The sequence below is a fragment of the Macrotis lagotis genome, chromosome 2 (assembly GCF_037893015.1).
Source record: "Macrotis lagotis isolate mMagLag1 chromosome 2, bilby.v1.9.chrom.fasta, whole genome shotgun sequence".
NCBI lineage: Eukaryota > Metazoa > Chordata > Mammalia > Peramelemorphia > Peramelidae > Macrotis > Macrotis lagotis.
Window position 1 is genome coordinate 32,528,478 of NC_133659.1, and position 25,969 is coordinate 32,554,446.

At 48.9% G+C, this 25,969-nt stretch overlaps 1 protein-coding gene across 2 annotated transcripts; it reads right to left on the reverse strand.

Annotated features, from left to right (window-relative positions):
- Positions 1-1,177: 1,177 nt before the first annotated feature.
- On the reverse strand, positions 1,178-20,336 carry NASP (nuclear autoantigenic sperm protein). 2 transcript variants are annotated; one of them, XM_074221560.1, is made up of 15 exons: positions 20,102-20,336; positions 10,667-10,717; positions 9,317-9,427; positions 8,501-8,581; positions 7,451-7,557; positions 5,798-6,808; positions 3,756-3,838; positions 3,302-3,378; positions 3,148-3,221; positions 2,745-2,933; positions 2,468-2,634; positions 2,105-2,158; positions 1,936-2,019; positions 1,474-1,623; positions 1,178-1,354 (listed from the first exon to the last, which is right to left on the reverse strand). In XM_074221560.1, the coding sequence occupies exons 1-15, from the start codon at positions 20,146-20,148 to the stop codon at positions 1,298-1,300; spliced, it is 2,343 nt and encodes a 780-aa protein (XP_074077661.1). In that variant the 5' UTR covers positions 20,149-20,336; the 3' UTR covers positions 1,178-1,297. The 2 variants fall into 2 exon arrangements, with proteins under 2 accessions (XP_074077661.1, XP_074077662.1); XM_074221561.1 differs by lacking the exon at positions 5,798-6,808 and having other exon boundaries at positions 20,102-20,319.
- Positions 20,337-25,969: the final 5,633 nt, after the last annotated feature.

A 25,969-nucleotide genomic window follows, 5' to 3' on the forward strand; every position in this document is an offset into this window, starting at 1 on the left:
TTTTGAGACAGTTTTGAAGCCAAATTGGGATGGCATCTGCTATGCCACTCCCAGCCCTGCCAGTGCCCTGGGGCCCAGGGACATCTTTCCTACTGAACTAACCCTTGGATGCACTGGGGGAGTTGTTCATCCAAGCCTCCAGCCTTCACAGCCTTTTGGAGGTCAATCCTTTTTTAAAACACCTGTTCTGGATCAATGGACCTCTCCCTCTTCCCACCACATCCACACCTTGGCACTGGCTATCCTCAACTCCCAACCCATAATTGGTTGCCCCATGGCCTAGGCCAGAAATCCTGGTCCATGGGGAGCCTGGTCCCACAAGAGACAGTGTTCCTGGCCTGGTACCTGCAGCTCCTGCTGTGTGCCAGCCTAGGTTCGGGGAGGTGGAAGCCTGGAGCCCAGCCCTTCCTCCATCAGCCGGTGGCCAGTCCTCCCATACAGGGAGGAACCCATCTTCAGATGAGGCCATCTTTTTAATCACCTCGGCCCAGATGCCAAGTACACCACGCCCTGCATTCCCATCTCCCCTCTGCTCGGGGTCTGTAGAGTTGGCATTTGATGTTTCTTCACATACAGCTTGCCCTTGACTCGTGCACCTCGCCTAAGACGCCTCAATGTCACTCTTGTTCATCACCATCTCCTTCCCTGGCCCATTTAGTAAAGGAAGAAACGCAGCCAAGGTCAAACACTGGGTCTCCATACATACCTTTCTGCAGAGCCAAGATGATATGGAGAGCAAGCTTGGGTCTCTTGTGGGATTCAGCCCACACCTTCCACAGAAGCCTCCATGTGCCCCAGTCCTTACAGCGTCCCTGGCAGGGAGCTCATTGCTTTCACACATTTCCTCTACGAGGACAAGCATCTTTGCAAGCGGAAACTGTGGCTAAGTCAAAATCTGAGGTAGTCTGAAAAAGCCCCATTTAGGGACCCCAAAATATTCTTGAATATTTCCAGCTCCCCCAGACAGAGCTGAGGTTGAGAAACAAGGAGATAACGCCTTCCTAAAAGGGGAAGCCGGGGGGCAGGAGTGGGAGGTGGGAGCTCTGCTCCTGTCCTCAGTAGAAAACGATGCCAAAATTCATCAGGAACTCAGGTCCCATAAACAACATATCAGGATGCAAGGGTCATCTTGGGCTGGCCCCAAAAATATTTGGAAGAAAAACCATCCAGGCTTCAATCTTTGCATACAATCTTTATTGAAGTTATACAAAAAAGAGTCCCCAAAAGTGAAAAAATACATTATATACAAAAGCATCGTCCTTGGAGAGAAGGGTCCTCCTGCCTCCCTTGGGGAGGTTCATGCGGTGCTTTGTACGGCAGCAGCTGCGGGCTCAGCTGGTGTCTGGTTCTCGGCCTGTGAGAGAGGGACGCCGGTGTGAGTGACCAGTGGGGTGGCCTGGCCTCCAGTCCCCAGAAGAGAGAGCAGCCTCCCCAGGCCCCCAGCAGACTATGCCTCTGCTGCCCTCTACTTACCTCGGCCTCCATAGTTTCTGTGGCTTCATTCTGAGTGGTGGCAGCATCCCCACCCCCATCACCATCCCCACCCCCACCATTGACAGCTGGCTCTTGTTTGGGTTTCTTGGCCTCAGCATCTTTCCGGGGACTCTCTTCTTCAGGTTTCCTCTGAAAAAAAGAAATCAACGTTTCCGTACCCACAGCTCCCAACTGGCTGCAAGTTAGGAAAACAAAGTTATGAGCCTACTCTGATGCCAGGATCCCCAGAGCATGGACTATCTTGAGACCTTGGGGGGCAAGGACTGAGAAGGCTACGCTTTGGAAGGGCTCCAAATACCACAAGCATGGGGCCTGGTCTGCCAGAATCCTGGCTAACCACAGGACTTCTCTCGGCCCTGGCTGGCACAGGCGGCCCCTGGGCCAGGCTTCCAGGGGCCCTCCCCCCACGCTCACCCAATGTCAAGGTTGCAGGAAACTGACCTTTTTCCTGACCAAATGGGAAATGTCAGTTACACAGTTGGAAGACGTCGCAGCGGCGCCATCAGTGGATCTCCTAGCCGCGATCTGTCACAAGCCAGGGAGGGCGTTAGTTCTGAGTCAAGCCCGGGCTGGCCCGCTGTGCACCCCCTCCCCAGCCCCAGAGACTCACCCCTGAGGCTGACGAGTTCCCCCCACTGGAGGTGAAACCAGAGGTAGCCTGAACCTGGAAACAAAGGAAGCCTGCTCTCAGCGGCTCAGTCTGAGACAGAGGTGCGGGCATGGTGCCTACAGGCAGATGAGGCCTCAGTGCATGTCACTAGGGCCCATCTCAGTGCCATGGGAGGAACTGCTGCCCCCTGCCAAGATGTCCTCCCTCATCTTCATCCTCCACCATCCCTCACAAACAGAAGGTTAAATCCCCCTCCCCTGGGGCCTGGCCTACATCCCAGACCCACAGATCTGTCATGCTGCTCTTAAGACACCGTGCCCCAGTCCCCAGGGGTGGCTCAGGCTCCGCTGGTCCTCCACTTACTAGGGTGGCCTTCAGAGCCAGCTCAGCAACATTCCCGCTAGTCTGGGACTCCTTGGCATCTTCAATCTTCTCCTTGATCTCGGGGAGCAGCTCCTTCAGCTCCTCCACCTCCTTCTCATCCTCAGCAGAGGGCGCCTCAGCCGCCTTTATCCTTTCATTCAGCATGTCTGCAAAGACCCCCCATGTGTGCTCTTTGCTGAGTTGACCCCATCCCCATGGCCAGAGAAGGGAGGGGTCTGGTGGTAGTGGTGGTGGGGGCCAGAAGAAGGGCACTCACCCAGCCTCTTCTCGATGACTTCCACGGACTTGGTGAACTGAGACACGGCCTCACTGTACTGGCTGTTGTAAGAATAGGCCAGGCCCAGCTGATAGTGGGTCTCGGCCAGCAGCCGGTCGTGCGCCTCCAGGTACTTCTGCTGGAGGGCCAGGCAGGCCTGGAACTCCTCTATGGCCTGGCTGTAATTTTCTTTGGAACAAGAAGGACAAAAGGGGAGCCCTCTAGGTGACCACCCTGAGAAATTGAGGCCACAGCCACTCAGAGCAGACCGGCCAGACCTGCGCTCCAGGCACCATGGCCCCATGGTCTGGGCTATCTCCAGGAAGGTCTGGAGGACAAGTCCCAGAGCCTTCACCAAGTGAACCCCCAGCATGGGCCCCCAAGGCGGCGGCCACTGACTTACCAGATTCCACGCTCACTTCTCCCAGCTTCAGGTGGGCTTGAGCAGCGTTCAATTGGGATTCTTTCGTGTCCTGCCTAAAATGGAGAAGGGGGCACATCAGGGCTTGACAGCTGGGCCACGGCAGCCTTCTCTCAGGACAGGAGGTGCTGCTTACCTCTTAAAGATGATCTTGGCCAAGTCCAGCATGTCCCAGGCCAGCTCCAGGTTTCCAATGTCCTCATCTTCATGCTCCTGAGGGAAGCAAGAGGATGTCAGCAAAGGAGGCAGGGGAGGGGGGCTGGCTCCATCTACGCACTCCGGTGTACATCCTTAGGCATACTCACACACACAAATACATATTTTAATGATTTTAAATTTTCTTTTAAGAATCTGGGTGCTCATTTCTTCCTTAAGGGTAAGATTTCTTTCATCTCATTCAATTTGGATCAATGTACAGCATGGAAACAAAGACTAACAGACTGCCTTCTGTGGGGGTGGGGAAGTAAGAATAGGGGGGAAAATTGTAAAAGGTTGTATGAGGGTGTGCTTCCATGATCCCTTTTAGCAAAACAAAATTTCCCCAATTACCCACACATGTACACATTTGTGGACACCCACTCGGGCCCTACCTTGCTCTCCAGCTTGGAGTCGCTGCTGTGCTCTTCAGCTTCTCTCTCATTCTCTTTATCATCATCCTCGGAGCCTTCGGTTTCTGTAAGTCACAATCCCTCAAGAATGAGAAGCCTCAGAAGGCCGGACCTCAGATCCAAAAGTCCTAGAGCCATTTAACCCCCTGGCTCTGGAAGTCAGTCATGGCTAAGGTGAGAAGTGGGAGGCCCCGTCTCTAGCTCTGCTGGCCTCATCTCACCTGCTTGGCAAACTGTCCTGGGTCTCCTTGGAAGAAGGACTGAATCTGAGGCCTGCTCTTTGGTATGTCTAGGGTTCCTATTCTGCCTTAACCCCCCCCCCACCTCGTCATGGTCTTCTAGGCCACCACTAAGGAGAACTGGACTACTGGACTACCCCAAACTTGCCGGGGGAGGGGGGGGCAGCAGTGGCTAGGGACAGGCCTGGGGCTCTACTCTGCCTTCATTAGGACTGGCTGGCTTGGTTCTCAAAGCATGTTCCTGATGGTCAAGTATAAAGATAGACTGAGGGCCATGAACTGGGAAGAGGTGTGGCCTTCAGTTGCCTTGTCAGGGCATCAACTGAACTAAGTGAGCAGGGGCATCTGGGGGCCAGACCAGCCTGTCCACTCCCAGATAAGGCTGACCAGCTCCTCAGACATTTCTTTCCTAGCCAGTTACAACAGAACCCCCACTTCACCCGCTTAATTTGCAAGAGTAGCTTCTACTGCTTCTGGATGCAGTCAGCCACTATTGGATCAGCACGAACCAGCTCTAGCATCTGGTACAAAAGGGTTGGAAATTTGAGGCTACTGAGGTTCTCTGGGAGCCTGTGCTGAAAACCACACTGACCAACACTCCCAGTACTTCTAAAGGGGGGGAGGGGGTAAGGAGATGGAGGGACGGTAAGCAGCCACATCTTCAGCCACTGGTGTTGCTGACATGCCATCTCCTTCCTATTGTGCCCCATTCCTAGAGGCAGGGTCTTGACTTGAGTTTCAATCTGGCCAGGACACTTACTAGCTGGGATATGTCCCTGAATCTGTTTGACTCAGTTTCAACTGTAAAACGTGGACAACATTATTTGGGAGGACAAATACTTTTAAAGCCCCTTGCACATGGTGGGTACACATTAACAAGTCCTTGCATTCTTCCTTTCTATAGCAGGGTCCCAGGAGCCAGTGAAGTGATCTCTCCCCTTCCCTCCCTCCCACAGATGCTCCAGCTCCACCTGAAGCTTGGGCGGCCCCGGGCCTAGGCTGGGAGAAACCAACAGGGACGTACCCATGATTAATGTCGGTGTTAGATGACTCTAGACAGTAGAATCCTCAAATGACAACACACTGAGACCATTCCCAAGGAATGAATTTGATCTACGGACACTGTTCGATTTGCTCTTTTGCCAATTGTCAGGATTGTACAAAACAATTAAAAAAAGAAGTTACCCAAAGGCTCAAATTAAAGCAGGTGAGCGGCTAAGGCGGGGGAAGCAGGTGGAGAGGAAAGAGCAAAAGCAGCAGCAGCAAAGCTCAAGGGGGGCAGAGCCCACCTGCCGCGCGTGGCAGAGCTGGGCATGGCTCCTCATTTTAACTCCTTCCTCAGAACAGAACCCTCACTTTGAACAGCAAGCCTGCTTACGTATGTGCGCCCAATCTGTGGATTCTACTGTGTGGACCCTACAAGATGTTAAAAAACTCGAAGCATGCAAGCGAACGTCCATTCAGCATTCTCTGCCAGCCTGCTTACTCTGAGGCTCTGGTCCTGCTCCGTCCTGCTCTGACCCCCCCCCCCCCAAGGGCTAGCACTGCACCAGGGCCCTGGTAGACGTCTCGATGGCAGTTAGCAAAAGCATTAGTTGAAGCCAGCCAAGGGAGACACAGGACTTCCCCACCCCGTTCCAGAGCCCAGAGTCATCTTCAGCGCCCACTGGCCACCCTGCTCCTACTCCAAAGGCAGACGGAAAATTCTGAATGGAAGGTTGACTTTCCCCGTTAGTGAGTCAGGCCGTCTCCCCCCCACGGCAGTAGACCTGGCCTCCCTGTTACCTTCTCCCTCCTCCTCCTCCTCCTTCATCAGCTCATCTTTTTCTTCAGAGGCTGCTACTAGAGCCACCTGGTCTCTGGGGCCCATCTCTGGCCCATCTCCTGCAGCCTTGGAGTCTTCAGGGGTGCCCATGGGCCCCTCCTGAGTGGTTCCTGCTTCTGCTGGAGGTTCTGCTTCAGGACCAGAGTCCTCTAGGGGGTCTCCAAGCTCCTCGGCAGCTTGGTCTTCCGCAGGGACTGTGTCTTCTGGGTCAGAGGTTGTGCTGTCCTGACCCTCCTTTTGAGTGGCTGCCAGCTGCTCCTCAGGGTTCTCCTCACTTGGCATCTCTGCCTGGGTTTCTGCTGGGGCTGCCGCCGCCACCTGGGCCTCCCCCAAAGCCTCTGTGGGCTTCTCTTCAGCACTTGCTGCCTCATCCTCTTCTTTCTCTTTCTCTCCTTTTCCCACTTCAGATGCTGCCCCTGGGGTTGCCTCGGCCTCCACCTCTTCCCCGCCTCCATCTGCTGCCTCTTCTGCTGCAGCTCTCTGCTCTTCTGGGGCAGGGGAGGCTGGCTGCTCCTCAGAAGCATCTCTGGGCCTTTCCTCTGTTCTTACAACTACCTCACCCTGCTTTTCCTCAGCTCCAGCTTCTGCTTTGGCCTCCTCTTCCTCTGGCTTTTCATCTTGGGGGGTGGCAGCTGTGGTTCCAGAGTCTTCTGGTGGCTTCTCGGAAGCAGCTTCTGACTCAGACTCCTGGGCTGCACTTGGGGTCTTCTTGGGGCTTCCAGGGGCCACCTCAGCCTGTGGCTCCTCCTCTTTCTCCTTCTCCTCCTCACCCTCCTCCTCCTCCATCTCAATGTCGGCTCCTGTACTCTCAGCCTCTGCTGGCTTTTCCTGGGTCTCTTCTTGGGCAGAAGAAGCAGCAGCTTCTACCATGGTCTTTGGCCCCGGAACCTCAGCCTCCACTTTCTGGGGTGCCGCTTGGTCCTTGATGGCATCAGAGACCTGTTCTTTCAACACGCCCCTTGCTTCCTCCTCTACATGGTGAAGGAACATGAAGCATAAACATTTCTTCCAGTTTAATGATAAAAGGCAGAAATGGAAATGAAAATTAATCCCCCTTTAACCCTTAACCTTGGCTGATGAACTAGAACAGAAAGGTGTCCCTGGAAACACATGCCCCAATAAAGAGAAGCTGGTTCTGGCCAGCACAAGCTGCCAGCGCCAAGCCACTGAGAGCCAGGCGACCAAATTGTTAAGCCAGGAGCCAAATACAGGATGCCAAGCGTTCCAGGCTCAAGTGACATAGAAAATGGGAAGAGTTTTGTAAGCATTTAAGTGCTAAAGAAATGCAGGTCATTAGTATTATTAATTATTACTGTTCTACTGTTCTGGCCAGAAGCCAGCTCTTCCCTCTCCTGCCTGCTGGGGTACCCAGGCTTCAAGGAGAGCTTCTCAGAAGAGATGTCCCTTTATCACAGGACAGGTTCAAATACAGGGAGTGGGGCAGGTGCCCGTCTGCTGAGGAAATTCAGTTACTTCCTCCAAAAGGGGTGTTAGGATTATCAGCCATGAACGATTGAGCATTGCCTAGATGCGTGGCAACAAAGGTCCCTCAGGGAAGGCGAAAAGCCCAGCATCGAGAGGTCTCTCAAGGTGGGACACGCAGCGCTACATACCCTCTATGTTATCAGTACTCTCTACCATAGATTGATCTTCTGCTCTCTCTCCATCTTCATCCACTGGGACTCCATCCAGGGCATTTCCTAACACACCATTCTCCATTCTAGGAGGAGAACAAACATAGAAAGCAGCAAGATACGACAGCCAGGCTCCTCCTCACTCTTCCTGAGGTCAAATCCAGAAAGGGCCTACGCTGACTGAGCTCAGGATGCAGCAGAGCAGAACGCAAAGTGTGGACAGAGCAAGAGGATTAGTGATCACTGGGGGGCAAGAGGGAAGGGGCAAGAGCAAAAGCAACTGCTAGCACAAATGGCTGGGCCGTTCTCCAGTTGATCAGCTGGCACTCGGGGCCAGGACTGTGGTGGTGGTGGGGGGGGGAGATTGATATTTATTGACAGTGAAAGCCACATGGGTAAAGAGGTAGGAAGCACCATGTGCTGCTGCCCAGGGGGGTCTTTACCCACTCTCTTTCCCTGGGCTGCTGTGAGGAACAATTCTGAGGCATGGTAGAGACCCAAACTAAAGTCATGGTCAACAAACATTACAATGAAACAATTTACCAGAACCAAGTTGTCCACAGGCGATTTACTACATTTCTCAGGTGCTCGTCTACCCTAACAGACTGAATGCAGGTGGCAGGCCCAAGCAGGTGGGAGAGAACAAGTCAGCCCACTGGGCTGAGGAAAGTTTTCCCAGGGGTTGTTTCCTACACCAGAGACACCCCAGGGCAGCCCTGTTCCCAGCCTTTTATGCAATTTATGACCTTGCCAAGTATGGCCATCTACTTCCATCAAGTTGACACAGAGGACTAAAGATTCCCAGACTCATCCTCCCAGTGGAGAACATGCCCCCTGCTCAGTCTTCCATGAAATCACCTCCATCTCTGCTCTTCTATGGTTTATGTCCTCCCCCCCCCCAACAAAGCATGTCTTCTGCTTGGCCTTCAATCTCTCTGTGTTCTTCCCCCCCATACCCACCTTGGGAGAGGAAAGCCAAAGCTCCCACACCCTCCATGAGTCCCAGGCACTGAGTCTCAGAAGACATACCTTGCTAACTCCAGAAGAGACTTCCCATAGTAAAAGAAGGCTTCTCCACATTCATTAGCTGTCTCTCCATACTTCTTACCCCTAGAGAAGAAAGGCACATAGCAAAAAATAAAAGGAAGCCATCCTGCCTACACAACCACCACCTCAAGCTATGCTGACAGGGACAGGCTGAACTGGACTGTGGACCAGAAGACAGTGGAGGGGCCACAGGGCCTCATCCTTTTCAGGCCAGACACCAAGTTGGTAACAAATCTTCATTACTGAGGCAAGTATCATGTCATCGAATTACATGATCATCCGTGACAGTACGGCTTCTCAATTCACTAAGGACAACACATTCAGTGACAGCGACCACAAGCAAGGGCATCCAGTCATATCATCAAGTAGGAAGATGTGAAAATAAGGAAGGACAAAGAAGGAAAAGGTCATTTGACTAGGAAGCAGGGTCTTGACAGCCCACAACCTGAGGCAGGAGATCAGAGTACTGGGGGAGGTAGAGGATTGGTTTGGGCTTGGGCAAGGCCCAGGGCATGCACTGCCATTGATGCAGGGCCAAGCCCCTTCCCCTTAGGGAGTTAAGGACAATTGTATGTGGCCAGTAAAGGGCTCGATGCAAATGTTTTGGACCCTCTAGTCTGATGGTTAGGTGCAGGGCAGGATGGGGAAAAAGACCAGAGGCAGGGAAAGAAATTCAAGTCAAAGGTCAGAACAATAGGACAACAAAGGCAAAGCACAAGAGCCCTTCTGCCCTATTAACCTTCAACTTGTTCACACCACACGTCCCTTTTCTACCAAAAAGCAAACCCCAATACTCACAAGAGACTGGCTGCTTCCTGGAATGCATTGACAGCTGCTGGAATGTCTCCCATTACCAGATGTTTCTGCCCCAAGCCCAGCAGCTTCTTAGATTCACTATCCACATCCAGGCTGGAGGTGTGGTTGATATAGAAACAAATACCAGAATACCAGAGGTCAGAACCAACACCTACCAACACCTGCCCCAAAACAGCAGGCTCACAGCACAAGACCCCAAGGGCCACCAACTCCAGCTTGATACCACAAAACCAATTGCCATCTCATTCTCCCAGAAGAAAAAAAAAAGCCTTCGATCCCACATGGAACACCCCTACCTTATCTGTCATTGCTCAAGGCAGAGCCCCCACCCCCACCAAGCCCTAGTCTTTCTCCAGGTCTTCACATCTTCCCATTCTCAGCCCCCCATTCACATACACTCCACCATGTCACATTAGTCTGAAAACTCTTCCAGCACTAATATCCTAAACACAGTCACCATGTCTATTTTAGGAGGGAGGGCCCCATTTCCACCAGTCTGCAGAATGGGCAGAGTGGTAACACAGTCTCAGAACTCCAGCTCTGTCATGTGAGCAGACTGGCCAAGTCAGTTAATAGGAAAGGGCTAGTCAGGCAGCTGCCCAGTCATTCCTAGATACAGTTCCATGCCAACCCTGGTGATCACTGCCTTGAGCTGAGGACCTGAAGCCAGTTCCCTCCTGCAGCCTCCATTTACTTAGGTGGCCCCACAAACATCACAGAGCTCTGGGCTTTCGGAGGGGCTTCAACTGGTCTCTGTGGTTAATGTCAGCTCTGCCCTCAACTCTCAGTGTTAGTGGTCGGTGCATACAAGATAGCTTTTATCCGAATGAGTGAAAGATGAAAATCCTTTTGGATTTCTGGAGTCAAGTTCATATCCAACACCATTGCTATGCCTCAAGAATTAGGGAAACTCATTCTGAGGGTTTATCAGAGAAGAACCTGCCCCAGGGAAGGCTGGCACAAGAGACAAGGGATGGCTGCCCTTTCCTTTTCCTCTCCTCAGTGAGACAAATCAGTCAACTCCCCCATTACCCACTCTGAACCACCCCCTGGTTTTCAAGCTGCTCTAGTTCCAGCACAAAAAGTCTGGCTGGGCCAGGCACAACCAGGAGCTCCTGTATCACTAATAGAAACTTAAGATTTGATCCCAAACCAACTCAAAAAGATCAAAGGCAGATTTACCAAGGATTCTTCATTAAAAAGAACTCAGTGGTCCCTTCATCTTTAGTTTCACCAAGACACTCCCAGGTCTTGAGCTACCCAATAGAACCAAAGTAGGCTTTCCCCATTCCAATTGGCCAGTTGCTTCTTATGAACTTGCTCGATGCTTACCTATCAGTTTTGTCTGTAGATGTAGATGGAGCAGGGGCCTCCTCTTCCTTTCTGGAGAAATTTAAGACAGGCGAAATTAGACTGGGCAGTGGTTAATATTACCAAGTAAGCTCTGCCCCCACTAAATTCTTTAAATTTACAAGAGATTACCACAAGATCTTCCCACCATCTACTAGTCAGTCAACCCCAAGGGGGCTTTTCTTCCAATACAAAGAAGTCAAGGGTCCTCATACTGAGGAGTTCTAGGCAAGGATTGAACACTTTCTGAGCTAGGGAAGGATCTCAAAGGGCCTTTCAATTCCAAATCTATGATCTCATCTCCCAAAGGAGAGCTGGTAGATCTGCTGGGCTTGACTGGAAGGATGGAAAGTTTAAGCCTACCATGGCTGGCTCAGACCCCACCACCAATCAATCCTGCCAAAATTACAGCTAACAATGTCAAATCTACTCCTGGCAGCAAAGATGAAGACACCTAAGACATGACATTCCTTAGCTTCTGCCCACTAGAATGGGAGCCCTCTAAGGGCAGAGTTGTTCTCATTTTGCACTACTTGCATGCCCAGAAGAGCCTCCTCAGTGCCTTTTCAGCCATTCACTTAAGGTGAGGGTGAAGGTAAAAGAGCTCCTGCTCCCCTTGTTTCTTCTGTTTCTAAACATCTTACAAATTAAAATGGTGTTTCTCAAGAGCCGACAGCACCTCCATGGAGGGGGCCCACCAGAAGAGCTAAGATCAGGAGAGATTAAGGGTTGGATGGATCCTCAGGGGCCTGTGCTCACTCACTCACACCTCTGAGGTCTCGGTTTTCTCAGTAGCAGAATGGGGAGAATGCACAATTGCTCACATGGTTGTAAGGCTGTGTCTCCACTAGCATGGCAGCTAAGAGGTCCTGCAGGCCCAGGGGAGAAGGACACATTCCCATCTTGAGTATGGAAAGAATCAAGAAGCTGGCTTCTTGTTTCATGGCTGCCCAGACACGAAGACCCAATCAACCAGAATGCATAGAAGCCATAGGTGATTATGGAAAAGCAACCTGTCTAGGCTCAGTTCTTCTCTGCAAAACTTATTCTCGATGTTGGCTCCACCTACTTCTCAGAGGCAGATACAAGACAATGCCAGATACAGCTTGAAATACCTCCTCTTCCAGTCATATCAACTTCTGGAAGAGCACAGCCATAGCCTTCAAGACAGGTCATTCAGTTTTGAAAGAGCAATCCCCTTGGTGATAAAGGTCTATATGGTCCCAGAGAAAAGCTACATACTTCTTTCCTCCTTGATAACAGGTTTGACCACAGTGGAATGTACACCCACTAATTGCAGTATCATGTTCAGTAAAGATAGGGGCCTTAAGATAGTCAGACTTCTATTCTTCAAATAATTTTAAGTGAATTCTTCTCCATTGTCTGTAGAGAGCATTCCCTCTTCCAGAACGGACATTAATTAAAGGCAAGCAGTGGACCTCATTTCATCAAGACCAGCCCCTGCCACATCCCTCTCAATCCTTTGGATTGGTTCTCTATTCAACAAGATGAGAGGAATACTGTGGCTATGAGCTAATCTGTTAACAGACTTTCATACAATTCTTGTGGACTGGATCAGATAATCAAACAATTAAATGACTTGAGAACTAGTTGGGTGGCCAGACTTAAGGTATTCAGTAGAATACCTCAAGGATCTGTGAAATGTTTATCAAATTGGCAGATGACAAGTTTAGGAGAGAAGTGATCCAAAAAGATCTAGACAGGTTAGCATGGGGGTCCATTTAGTGAACTGAAATCTAATAAGGCATTCACAATCACAACTGTTCCAAAAGTCTTGGGGAATTTCATGGCTCACTAAGTCAGCCAGGAGATGAGGCAGCCAAAAGCTAATGTGATCTTGGCTGCTTTCACAGCTTCCAGGAACAGTGGCAGCAAACTCACTATGTTCTAGCCTTGATTGGTCTCAAGAACCAGGTTCCATTTTAGTAAAGACATCAAGAAGCTGGAAGGTCTCCAGAAGACAGCAACAAGATCTCGCATTCATGTCACAAGAGGCTCAGTCCAAAGAAACAGTCCTGTTTAGCTAGACTCCAGGACCACAAGACAACGGAAAGCATCTGAAAGATTGGCCTGTAGAGGAGGGCTTAGGCCTGTTCTGCGTGGCCTAGGAATGGTGGGCACTAAATGAATGACAGTGAGAGCCACATCACTCTCAAGTCCAGCCTCTCACTTGCCCAGAAGGTTTCCTGAGGATTCTTCTCATCAATGTACTGAACTACAAGACAGGACACCACTGAAGGCCCTGAAAGTCAGGAAGGCTCAAGTAAATATTTACCAGCCATGACAAATATGCAGTCTGCATTACTAACATTTTCTTCATCACTTTCTCAGGACCAGACAATACAAAATTAAGCCATGATTTCTGAGGCATCAGTGTTTATACCGGAAACTCTGTATGCATGCAACTATGGGCTAGAAGCAACCTGTTCTCTCTTCATAGGGACTGTCAGTTGATTTTGCTCCCTGGAGCTCCAATCCAGCTGCAGATTAGTAAATTATCCTCCTAAATATCCCATGAACACCTCAAATTCCAAAAACCCAAGCCACCCCCATTTCCCTACTTCTGTCCAGGGTATACTCTAGTTTCTACCAGTTGCCCCAAGTGAACAACAAAGCATGGCTCTCGAGACTTTGTTCTTCCTCACTCCCCCCACCACAGTCAGTTGCTTAATTTCCCTCACTGTCTCTCCATCCTTGTGATCAAGTCTTCCCAAGCCTCCCTTGTGGGGGTCCTGTAAAACAGTGATGTGTCTCCTGTCAGAATGTAGGTCTCAACACCCCCCACCCCCATGTTTTATCTACCACAGGGCACTATCCGCTCTTCCTGTCTTTTGACTGGTTTCACTAAGCTTTGGTTTCTTTATCCTTTTCTTCATTGTGCCCTTTTACTTCTAGGGTAAAACTAGTGATCTCCTTCCCAAGTTCGGACCTTGTTCTGTTTCATGTTTCAATTCTTCCAATCACTTTTGGAGTTCTACTTGTAATAAGTCCAGTTACTTTTCCCTCTTCTGGGTTTTTCCTCTTGGGAATCTCTTGACTTGCCATATTTCTTCTTCACTGGAGCCAAGGTTCCTGGGCTCTTAACACCCTTTTGGTTGGGATAGCTAGGTCCAGACGCTTAGCATTTTTCACTGTTCTCAGATCATGGGAAAACTACACCATAGGTGGGGAAAGCACCTTCTTGGGTTGCAAGTTCTGAATGGGATGGCTGGTGAGATCCTTAAGATTCCTGGCTTGGGCCTGAACTCAAGACTAGGGATTGCTTTGTTGTTCAATTGTTGTCATATCAGACTCTTCCTGATCCCATATGGGGTTTCTTGGCAAAGATTTTCCTAACTCCAAGCCTCAAACATTTAACGAATCCTCTAACTGCTCCAAACTCAACTTGCACCCTGGATAATTCACCTACCAGAGAAGATGCTTAAACCTCTCTTGGCATGGGTCCTTTTTGAAGGGCCCCATGATACATGCTTCTTAGTCACCCATCCAAGGTCACAGCATTGGCTTATCCCTGGATACAATCACCCATAAGGTTGTAGGAGTTCTAGATCCCCCAGGTACACCAGAACCAGAATATTTTCAGGGATAGCTCTGAACTCAGAAGTCATGTTCACTGGAGTTTCTCTTTAATTCTACTCTATTTTTGCTTAATCTGGCAGTTTCTGCTTTTTTTCTGAGGTATTCATCAAGGAAGCTGGAGTTATTTAACTTTCAAGGTTATCATCACACTGAAATCTTAACTTCCTTCCTGTTCTCATCCAGGTTTCTTCTTCAGAATACCACCTCCTCCAAGAAGCATAGTGTTAAGACTAGGCAAAGAATATCTAGTAGTTAATTCTCACTAGGGATAAATCCCATCACTGCTTCAATCTTGGACCAGATGGCATCTCAGTCTCCTTCAACTCCAGCTTCCTACAATGTATCATCTCTAACTAACCAAGTCAACAGAGAAAGAGTAAGCAATGAACTTGCTCAGAGTCACCCAGCTCAGTAACCAACATTGAGAAGCACTTTGTGCAGGCTTAATCCACACAGCTGGTGAAGTAACTGCCACTATCTCCACATCACATGAGGAAACTATTGCTCTGCCTAATTAAGTGACTTTTCCAACATCATACAGCAATGAGTGTCTGGGCAGTTGGGTAGTCCTGGAGTCAGGAAGACAAATTCCTGGTTTCTTATACTAGCTCTTGCTGCCTCAGTTTCCTCATCTGTAAAATGAGCAGGAGAAACAAAGTATCTTTGCCAAGAAAACCCCAAATGGGGTGATGAAAAATCCTACAAAACTGAAATAACTCAACATCAACAACATTAAGTGCCTAAGACTGCCTTAAAATAAGAATATATCCAGCTCAAAATTCCTGAGTCAGTCTATACTTCTCCCATCATTCCTAGAAATTAGTTCTGCCTGAGTTTAAAAATAAAAACAGGAACAAATCTGGAGAACCAAGGCTACAGCTAAGCCCATCCAGATAATCTAGACTTCCTCACCCTTTAAATTTCAGTGCAGGGGCAGTTAGGTGGTGCGGTGAATAGAGTTCCGGCTCTGGAGTCAAGAGGACCCGAATTCAAATTTGGTCAAGACATTAAAATATTACTTAGCTGTGTGACCTTGGGCAAGTCACTTAACACCATTGCCTTGCAAAAATAAATTAATAAATTTAAATTTTAGTGCATTTGATTAGAACCACATTTCCCTGTTCTCCGTGCTCCAAAGGAGAAACAACTTTTCTCATGCTCATAATGGCCCTCATCCCCAAGATGGAGGTACTAAGCAATTTGGAATTACACTAAGCAAGTCACTAAAAGTTCATATCCTTTAACTCAAGAATTAAAAAATAAATGTCCCACATACACCAAAATATTCATATTGGCATTTTGGTAGCAGCCACCAGGGAATGGCTAAACACACAATGAGGTGCTTATTGAGGTTAATAAGCAAGGTGTTGATATCTATGAAGATTTTGGATGGAAACCTTTCTTTTTCTCCTTTCTATTAATCAAAGATGATGTAAAAACAAAGGGTTTGAAGTGGAAGGAAGGTCTCTTGCTCAGGAACTGCATGATGAAGCAGAGCCCAAGGTTTCTTCTCTTGCCAGCAGGATTTGAGGCATTTAACACACCTAATCAGTCTAAGAACACTGCCAGGCGCTCTGGGTCACTGCTCCATTCAAACTGCTGGCCTTCCGGTTCTCATTTTCTCACACCTCTCTTTCTCCAGCACACACCATTTTGTGATAATCTCCTCACTTGGCTTGCCCCCTGCAGCATCTGTCCTACACCTCTGGCTAACTTTCCTTTTCTGCCTCCCTTATGTCTACACTTCCTTAGAAATCACTGTGGAAGTTTTCTCCTCCCCAGATAATACCTATGACCCAGATGAATGGTGTAATAAGGAACTGTATTTACACAGGCTACTAGCTTCTCAGACCTCCCCATTATCAACATTTGAAATTAACTAGATTTCTTCCAAAACCTGTTTTTGCCTGAACTCTCTTCTGGTCTCATTCTCATCTACAATCTCACACACTTGAAAAAAAGCCTTGCCATCTTTGGGGGATAGGGGTGGTCGGTTCACCTGTACCTGGGAAAAGTCACTACTTCAGTTTCCTTCCAGTGATTCCCAGCTATGCTCAAGCAGGGCCATCCACTCCCTGACTATTCGATGCTGAATGCTGCTCAGCTGATAAATAACCCTTCTATATAAATGGCTCCCACATTTGCTCAGACCACAGTATTATCACCTCCCCAGTATCAGATGCTCTGGCCATTAATGCAGTCAGATTTGCATTCCTTTTCTTGGCTGCCAGAAAACAGGGCCGAGGATCATTTGAGCTTGCATTCCACTAACCTCCCCATCAGATCTTTCTTTGACCATGTGCTCTGAAGCATACCTTTCAACTCTTCCTGCCATACTGGGACAAAGACAAGGCACCACCTTCATCTTCCATAAGAGTCATCTTCCTTACATGCATAAATCTGATGCCATTCCCCATTAGCAAGCCTGTTTATATTAAACCTAATTTGTATTCTGATGATGTATCCTATTCTTCTCAGCTTTAAGAAAGCTCCTCCAAGACACAAAAACCCAAGGATTTCCTTATGACTCGCACTTAAAAAAAATTAGTTTTTCCAGGTAAAACAAGTATAAATGTTTCCCCAAATTTATAAAACAAAAATCATAAAACAAATCTAAATGAATTCCATATTAAGTTTTTTTTAGGTTTTTGTAAGGCAAATGGGGTTAAAGTAGCTTGCCCAAGGCCACACAGCTAGGTAATTATTAAGTGTCTGAGACCAGATTTGAACCCAGGTACTCCTGACTCCAGGGCTGGTGCTTCATCCACTGAGTCACCTAGCCACTCCTCAAGTTTAAGTTTTGAAAGATTAGGTGCCAACTTCTCCAGTATTTCCTAGCAACACCTCATGATGCAGGATCACAGACATCTCACTCCTCTCCAGGTTTACTTGACACTGCACCCCACTGGTTTTTTCCCCTGCCTATTAAGAATGGTCTCGAGCTGTCCTGTTTCTCTACTCCCTTGGTGATTTCATCAGCTCCCAGAAGTTCAATTCATCTCTACCCTTGGCAGTTAGCACAGTCTAGAGTGAGGAAAATCTAAATTCTAATCAGACTGGGCAAATTAGTGAACCTATCTATTCCTCTGTTTCCTCATCTTTAAGTAAGAGAACCTAACTCCAAAATGTTCTGAGGATCAAATAAAAGTCCTGGCCTGACACCTCAAAGCTACTTAAGAGACTCTTGTTTCCTTTCAGGATTCCCCAGATCTATACACTCCAAGTACTAGTCCCACCCTTAACTGCCCTTTGACATCTCAGCCTCAAAAGGATCCAAAGACTTGCTTTCACCTCTACTTTCCATCCCTGAGTCCTCCCACCACTCTCCAGTCCCTCTGAACTCTTTCCTAGGCCAGCTCCTCCTCCCACCTTTCCAAGGATGAATCAGTTCCACTGGACAGTGCCTTGACCCCTCTGATGCTAGCACAGATCTTAAGATTACTCCTACCACCTGGTGCCTTCACTTTCACTTATGTACAGGTAAAAGCGAGAGAAAACCTGCCTGGATCTTCTACCAATTTGTTATATCCTCTCAACTGGGCTGTCCCCCAAGGAGAGATGATGCTTTTACACCTCTCTCTTAAGGACTTACATTTCACTTACCAAAGTGGCTTTCCACAAACCTTTTCTACCCTCCAAGCTCCCATGGTTCCTCTTCCTGTGACTCTCTCACCTGAAAACCTGCCTCTTCTTCCTCATCTCCTTCCCCCTGCCTTCTCTTCCTCTGGCTCTCTTTCATGAAGAGATAGCCCCACTCCTTGCCTCTACAAGTGAATCCATTCCACCCTGCATACTGCCTCCTCTAATGGTCCCTCTTTTGTCTTAAACCTTCAGTACCTCTACTGTCCTATCACCCACTGCCTTCATGTCCTCCATCCTCAAAAATACCTAAGCCATCCATTTCAGCGAGCTTTATTCTCATCCCTGTTGCTAAATTCCTTGTGAAAACCCTCAATAAGTTGAGCCTCTACTTTACTTGTTTCTTCTTAACTTTGCAATATGGCTCAAAACCTCATAATAGGGGCAGCTAGGTGGCACAGTAGATAGAGCACTGGCCCTGGAGTCAGGAGGACCTGAGTTCAAATCCAGCCTCAGACAACTTTTAAAATTACCTAGCTGTGTGGCCTTGGGCAAGTCACTTAATCCCATTGCCTTGCAAAAAAAAGAAAAAAGAAAAACCAAACCTCATCATAACCAGTTCTTTCAGTTTCCTTTGTGAGATCCAGTCATACCACATTCACAAACTGTTGGGTGTCTCCCAAGGCCATATTCAGAGACCTCTCTACTCTCCTCCCTCAGTTACCATCACATCACTCTTACTCAATGATCTCAACTTCTATAGGTTCAATTATCTTCATGCACTTAATTCTTAAGATTTCTGACCTCTACATCTTCAGCTGCCTTTGGACATCTGGAACTAGAGACACTTTACGCTGTAGACATTAAATTTACTATGCTCAAAATGTAATTCCTTATCCCTCCTCTAAACCTTTGTCCCTTCCTAACTTCCCACTAAGCATCCAGGGTACCCCACCATTTCTCCCAGCCTTGAAACTTAGGCTTAAATGGCCCTGGGTGATCCTGAATCCCTTCCACAGAACATTCTGCAGTTTATCAATGGTATTAATCAAGGTATTGAGAATAGAATACGGATGGGCAGCTACGTGGCGCAGCGGATGGAGCCCCGGCCCTGGAGCCAGGAGGACCCGAGTTCAAATCCCACCTCAGACACTTAATAATTAGCTGTGTGGCCTTGGGCCAAGTTACTTAACCTCATGTGCCTTGCAAATAACTAAAAAGGAGAGAAAGGGGTGACCTGTAGTCCTCTCTGCACAGAGAATAAAACACCAAACTTCAGGCAAGACCCACTAAGGTCAACAACACCTAGACCATCCACCATCTAGCTTAGTAAGATTTTTCCAGAAAGGAAAGCACCTGGGCTCGGCACAAGCCGCGCCTCCCCTCCCCTCCGGAATCTAGTCTGGGCTTTCCCTGGGAGTCCAGGTGCTGCCGGCTGGACCACGCCTTCGCCAGCCTTGTGACACCCCCAGATGCCAGGGACTCGGGGGGCTTCTTGCTTACTACGGCTCGCCATGCCCCTCGTTCGTTTCCCTTCCACCGCTTCCATTTTGTCTTTGCCGACCCAAGGGAAGAGGAGGCGGCAGCCCCCCAGTTGGTTCTCGTCACCCCCACTCCTGACGTGACCAGAAAGGCCTGCGCGCTCCCTCCGCCCCCGGCACGGCATCTCCCCGGGCTGCTCGTGGCCACGAGTGGGATCCGGAGCCCGAGGCCCCGCGGCGGCGCCATCCCCGCCCCCCCGACGCGCAGGCGCACGGCGCGCTCCCTCCCCCCGCGGCCGCCCCCTCGGGCCGCCGCAGACAATGGGAGTTTTCCCGCTTCCCTGTGGCCCCGCCCCGCGGAGCCCAGGAGCCCGCGCAGGCGCCCTAGGACGCCGGGAAGCCCCGCCCCCGGCAGCACGCGCCCGCGCAGGCGCCCAGGAACCCCGCCCCCTCCGGGGCGGCCTCGCTCCGCACGAGGGGACCTTTCTTTTGGCGCCAAATCCCCAGGAGCCGCAGGGCCGCAGCACCGAGGGGCCGCGCGTGCCCGCGCACGTGCCCCGCACCCCCGCCCCTCGCCGGCCTCCGGGACCCGGGCGGGTAAGATGGAGAAACCGCCGCGGCGCCGGCAAGATGGCGGGCGACCGAGAGAAAAGCCCGTGGGGGGGAAGGGGAGGGGAGGCCGCCTCCGCCCCGCGCCGCGGCCCCGGGCCCGGGCCCGGCCGAGACCCCGCCCCGCTCCCGGCCCTGCCCCGCTCACTTGTCGGCTGGGACGAGCTCGGCAATCGCGGCGGGCTCGGCGGCCATGGTCTCTCGGAGGAGGGCGCCGGAGGCCGGAGGCCGGATCGGGGAGGGGAGGAGAGGAGGGAAAGGGAGACGGAGGCCTGGCGCCGCGCAGCTCCCGAAGCAGAAAATGGCAGATTGGAGAGCCCGCGTCGCTCGGGCCGCCTTATATAGCGCGGCTTTGGGCCCCGCCCACCCACTTCCGTTCCGCGTTTAAAGGGCCAGCGCAGGGCCCGCCCCCCCCGCGGGACCCTCCCCTCCGCGGGCCTGCTCCCCGTGGGCTCGGAAAGCCTCGGCCGAGCTTGCGGCTGCGCCGGCGAGAGGCGACCGAGCCATCAGCCCCTGCCGGCGAGCTCGCCGCCCGAGAGAGAGAACAGCTTTCTCTGGAGAGATGCCCTGGCGTTCCGGGACTCCGACTCCCGACAGCCCGCGCGCGCCGGGCGGGCTCCGGAAGTAGGGGCCGCGAGGCTTGCTGGAACTTGAAGTTTTCTCTGCCGCTGGAGCCTTCACCAGAGGCTCCGTTTAGCTACCGGGTCGGGGTGCCCCCTCCTCCTTTCCCTTCATCCCCTGCTGCGGCAGCCTCGTTCTGGGGAAAGGTGTCCGCGCCGACCCTGAGCCCGAGCTGCGGGGAAAGGAGGGGGAGGAGGAGCAGAACGGCTCCGGCCTCGGCAACGGGTGACGTAAAAGGACGCCTTTTGCCTATTGGCCGAGGCCGCTCCCGCGGCGCCGCATTCAAAGCACCGCCCGCGCCCGAGCGGCCGGGCTCCGGGGCCGCCTCCTCACGTGGACGCACCTTGGCCCCGCCCCAAACGGAGGCCTCAGCCTATAGCGGCGCGCGCCGCGCAGCTCTCCCGGCCCTTTAACTCCCGCGCGCCCCGCGCCGGCTTCATTCATTCATTCATTCATTCCCTCGGAGCCCCCCGGGGCGGGGCGGGGCCCCCCAGAGCCGCGCTCTGCCGGCCTGGACCCGGGCCCCTGGGAGGAGGGACGTGCCCCAGGGCACAGGGCTGGTGTCCGAGGCCGGACTGGAACTCGGGGCTCCTCGCCCAGCCGGCTGCGGCCGCTGTTCGCACCCCCCGGCTGTAAACCAGAGCCAGCGCCCCGCCCCGCCCCTCCCCCTCCTGCCCCCTGCCCCTGGAGGGGTGCGAGCCCCCCACTCCTTTGCCCTTCTTACCCCCTTCGGGTGTGGCCAGCCCGCGCAGGGGAGCGGGGCGCCCCAGACTGGCCGCTTTTGCAGGGGACCCCACTTCTGAACTTTGAGGGAGCCGGTGGACCTCTGTCCAGCCTGGGAATTGGAGTCCAAGCCTGCCTTACCTCCCAGAATCTCCGCAGGCACAGACCCCGAAGATTGATCTTTAAGCTGCTTCTCTTTCTTGGAGATCCATCACCCCTTATAAGTGGCTCCTGGATACTCAGTCCAGAGGGACTAAAACGGCCTTTCATTTAGACTCTTAGTGAAAGGGCCGCCTCTCTCTAGGGGAGAGAGGGGCACTGAATCCCGGGCATGCTGGGTCTCATGCGCTTTGAAAGACTCCTTCTTGCCCATCATTGGCAGGGGTCACAGCCCAACTGACACTTCGGCCCTTCTTATACCAAAGAGCACGCCCGAGGGAACCTGCCCGCTTGAGTGTGCAAAGGAGAAGGGTGCAGGCCCTAGGTAAACTCAGGACCAGGTGGGCCAGGCCTGATTTAATCTCAGGTTTTGATCAGGTGGAGGCTAAGTTTTTGTCTTACACTCACATACTTGCCCATAGGCACCAATACAGGCAGACCCCAGTCTTCCCAGTGTAAACTAACAAGCTTCACATTCTTATGGGACCCAAACACCCCCATATCCCTCACAACCCCCTTCCCTTCCCTCCCTTTCTCAGTTGCTCAAAATCTCTCTGCTTCCCAACTTCTCCTTTGCTGCAACTTTCCTCTTCCCACAACCAACCCATCCCCTCCACTTGTGGTTCTCCCACCCAACCCTTCCTTTCCATTTATTCAGCCAGGAAACCTGAAAGTCTTACTACCCAGACAATTAGCACTGAGTAGAATATTGCCTCTTAAGAGTTAATGTTCCTAGGGAAGTCCTCTCAGGGTTAAAATTCATTAAAACAGACTATTACCCTTAGACTATTCTTAGAAGAAAGAGGGAGAGAGACCTTGCATTCCAAGGAAGCTCATAAGACTCCTCTTGTTTGATGATAAGTAGACCATTACTTCAGTGAGATAGTTATAATCCTGAAGGTTATTCTCACCATCTGGATGGTGACATAATAGTTTATGAAAACCTTTCATTCTTTTCTTTGCTGCTGGGGTAGATTTTCACAAGTAGAATGTAACTCTGAAGACTAACCAAGGAGTCAACAGAGAGGGAGGATAGGGAGGAGGAGGGGATCCCATTAGGCCATTATAACTTTGCTTGACTGTCAGTTCAGGCCGCTCCTTGAGCTTCACTACCTTTATGAGATTTGGAGTGTGCCCTTTTCTTGAGAAAAGTCAAAATAAACTTTTTTTTTTTTGCTCAGAGGAGTCTCTATTTTTTAAAGTGGATTGTTATCCTACACAGCAGTGACTAAAGAGGAAGGAGGGAAAAGACAAAGGGTTCCTCATTCCTGGAGCATACCCCACTGGAAGGCTGCAACTGGGAGATTCAAGGTAGTTTGAGTGGCCAGAGAGTATTCCCAGTTGGATAAGGGATCATCCCCTTGCAGGAACTTCCCCTTGGAACTGGTCCATTGAGTTAAGCCCCAACTTAAAAAGACACCTCTGGTCAGCCTGGTAAGAGTGGACCAAATTAAGACAAATCTTGCTGAAGAAGGAATAGGGCTGCTGCAGAATCTGAAGACAAGGATCCCCATACAGTTTTGATCACACAACCTATGAATAAAGATGTTTGAGTATACCACCCCATATCTGTAGAGGAAAATCACTGAAAAAGAAATGAGAGTGATAAGAAAAATTAGAAAAGAGAGTGATGGAAAAAAAATGGAAAATTAATTAGTAGTGTGTGGAATAAAAATACACTAAAGGAAATTTTCCTGAAACTAGTCTGAGCAAAAGAAAGTTTTATTTGCTTTTCTCAAGACCAGACTCATGATCAAAGAAGTGCATGTAAAGGATGGTTAAGCAAGATCATATAGGTCCTCACTCAGGTGCCCCCTCCCTAATCACCTTCTCCTTTAACACATGGACTAGTTCTCTGGAGTTATTCCGCAATCTTATTCGTGGAAAATCTACCCCAGCAATAGACACAGAAAAAAAGAATGAAATGTTTTCATAATATTTTTCCCACCAGATGGTGAGGTAACTTGGGACCTTCATCACTATCTTAATGGAAGTGATGTCAATGGTTAGACTGTCCTCCCAGTTTGCAAAAATAGTCTTATCATATAGCAGGTGGCTCATGAGCTTCTCTTTTGGAATGCAAGGTCTTTCTGGGAATAGCCCAATAATAATAATTTGTTTTTCTTTAATATTTCTTAACGCTGACAGGACTTCACTCAGAATATTGACCTGGTGAGGGTTTTACTAGGAATATACCACTCAGTAGTTTGATGCAGCAGATATAAGACTTTACCCAAGGAACATTGTTTGCAAATTAGATATTTATTCCCTCACACCGGATCCCAGCTCCCCTTGTTGTGTTGTCTTTCTTTGTTAGATTGGAAGCTCCTTGAGACCACAGTCTGTTTTAGTATTCCCCAGCCCTTTGTAAAAAGGCCAGATCTGTTCTAAGTCCTTAAATACCTGTATTGTGTAAAACTTTAAATTGTGAAAAAAAAAAGATGAAATAATATTTTCTTTGCTAATGATACAAAAAAACTTTATGCTCTCATTCAGAGTCTGAGTCTTTTGGGGCCAATAATAATGATTCTTTGTTCATTTTTTTTAATAAATATTTTATTTGTTTTTCCAACTACATGCAACAGTAGTTTTTACCAATCTTTTTTTTTTTTTGGCAAGGTTTTGAGTTTTACAATTTTCTCCCTCCAGTATTCCCCTGGCAGAAAACAATTGATATTGACTCTACATTTAAAACTATGCTAAACAGATCCAAAATGATCATGTTGTTAGAGAAAAATCAAATCCAAACGGAAAAAAGAACTCTTAGAGAAGAAAAAAATTGACATACTACATAGTAACAACTTTAAAAAATTTTTAAAATAACTTTGGTCTTCATTTTTTTTTGAGTTAGTTGCAGATAAGTTCACAAGTTTACAAGAAACCCAAGTTCAAAAGACCAAAAATTATTACCTTCAATTAAAAAAAAAACCCTTATTATGTAATTTTGCTATCTCTTATACTTTATTTTTCTTCCTTAAGGATATGATTTCTCTGTCATCACATTTAACTGAAATCAATGTATAGCATGGAAAAATGTAAAGACTTAACAGAATGCCTTCTGTAGGGGTGGGGGGAGGGAAGCAAGAATGGGGGGAAAATTGTAAACCTCAAAAATAAATAAAATCATTCTAAAAAAAAAAGAAACCCAAGTTCACAAAGCTAGTTAAGATTTGAACTCAGGTGTTCCTGACCCCAGGACTGGTGCTCTATTCACTGCATCTAGCTGTATCAATACTGATTTTTAATGAAAAATATTTGATTGACTACACTTCATTTTTTAAACATCTTGTGTAAATTGGTATGCTGATACAATGCTTCCACCCCCAGTTACTTGGTTCAGTAACTGCCATAGCTCCCTTGACTCCAAATGGAAGGAGTATGTTACTTGCTTAATCACAAGCTTAATTTTTCTTTTTTTCCCCCCAATTTTTTTGACATTTTTCTTTAAAGTTTTGAGTTTCAAATTCTATTCCTCCCTACTTTCCTTCTTCCCTCCCTGGGATGGTAAGCAATCAGCTATAGGTAGTGTATGTACAATAAATTTCCATATTACTGATTTTGTATGAGAAGATTCTAATAAAATAAAAAATAAAAGAAAGTTAAAATCACATGCTTCTATCTGTATTTAATCAGTATCAGCTCTTTCTCTGGAGTATGGATGATTCATCAGTTCTTTGGGATTGTCTTGGATCATTGTATTGCTGAGAATAGTTAAGCCATTCACAGTTGATCTTACAATATTATTTTACTGGGTACATCATTCTCCTGGTTCTGTTTGCTTCTCTGTTTACTAGTTCATCTTTCCAGATTTTTCTGAAATAATTTCTTGTAGCACAATAATATTCTATTACAATCAGAAACTACAATTTGTTTAGCCATCCCCAATTGATGAGCATTCCCTCAATTTCCAATTCTTTGTCACCACAAAAAGAGCTGCTCTAGATATTTTTGTACATGTGGGTATTTTTCCCTTTAAGATGTTCTTGGGAGGGGCAGCTAAATGGTCCAGTGGATAGAGCACCAGCCCTGGAGTTTGGAGGACCTGAGTTCAAATCCCTCTCAGGTAATAATTATCTAATTGTGTAACCTTGGGCAAGTCACTTAACCCCATTGTCTTGCAAAAACCAAAAAAAAAAAAAATTCTCTTTGGGATATAGGCCTAGCAGTAGTATTGCCAAATCAAAGGGTTTGAATAGCTTTATAGCCCTTTGGGCATAGTTCTCAATTGCTCTCCAAAATAGTTGAATCAATTCACAAATCCACCAACAGGTGCTTCCCACATCCCCTCCAACATTTTCCTTTTTAGTCAATATTAGTCACTCTGATAGGAGTGGTATGGTACCTCAGAGTTGTTTTAATTTGCATTTTTGCAATCAATACTGATTTAGAGTATTTTTTTCATATGATCAAAGAACTTTGATTTCTGCCTGTTCATATCCTTTGGCTATATGTCAACTGGGTAATGACTTGTATTTTTATAAATTTGACCAAGTTCTCAATATATTTGAGAAAT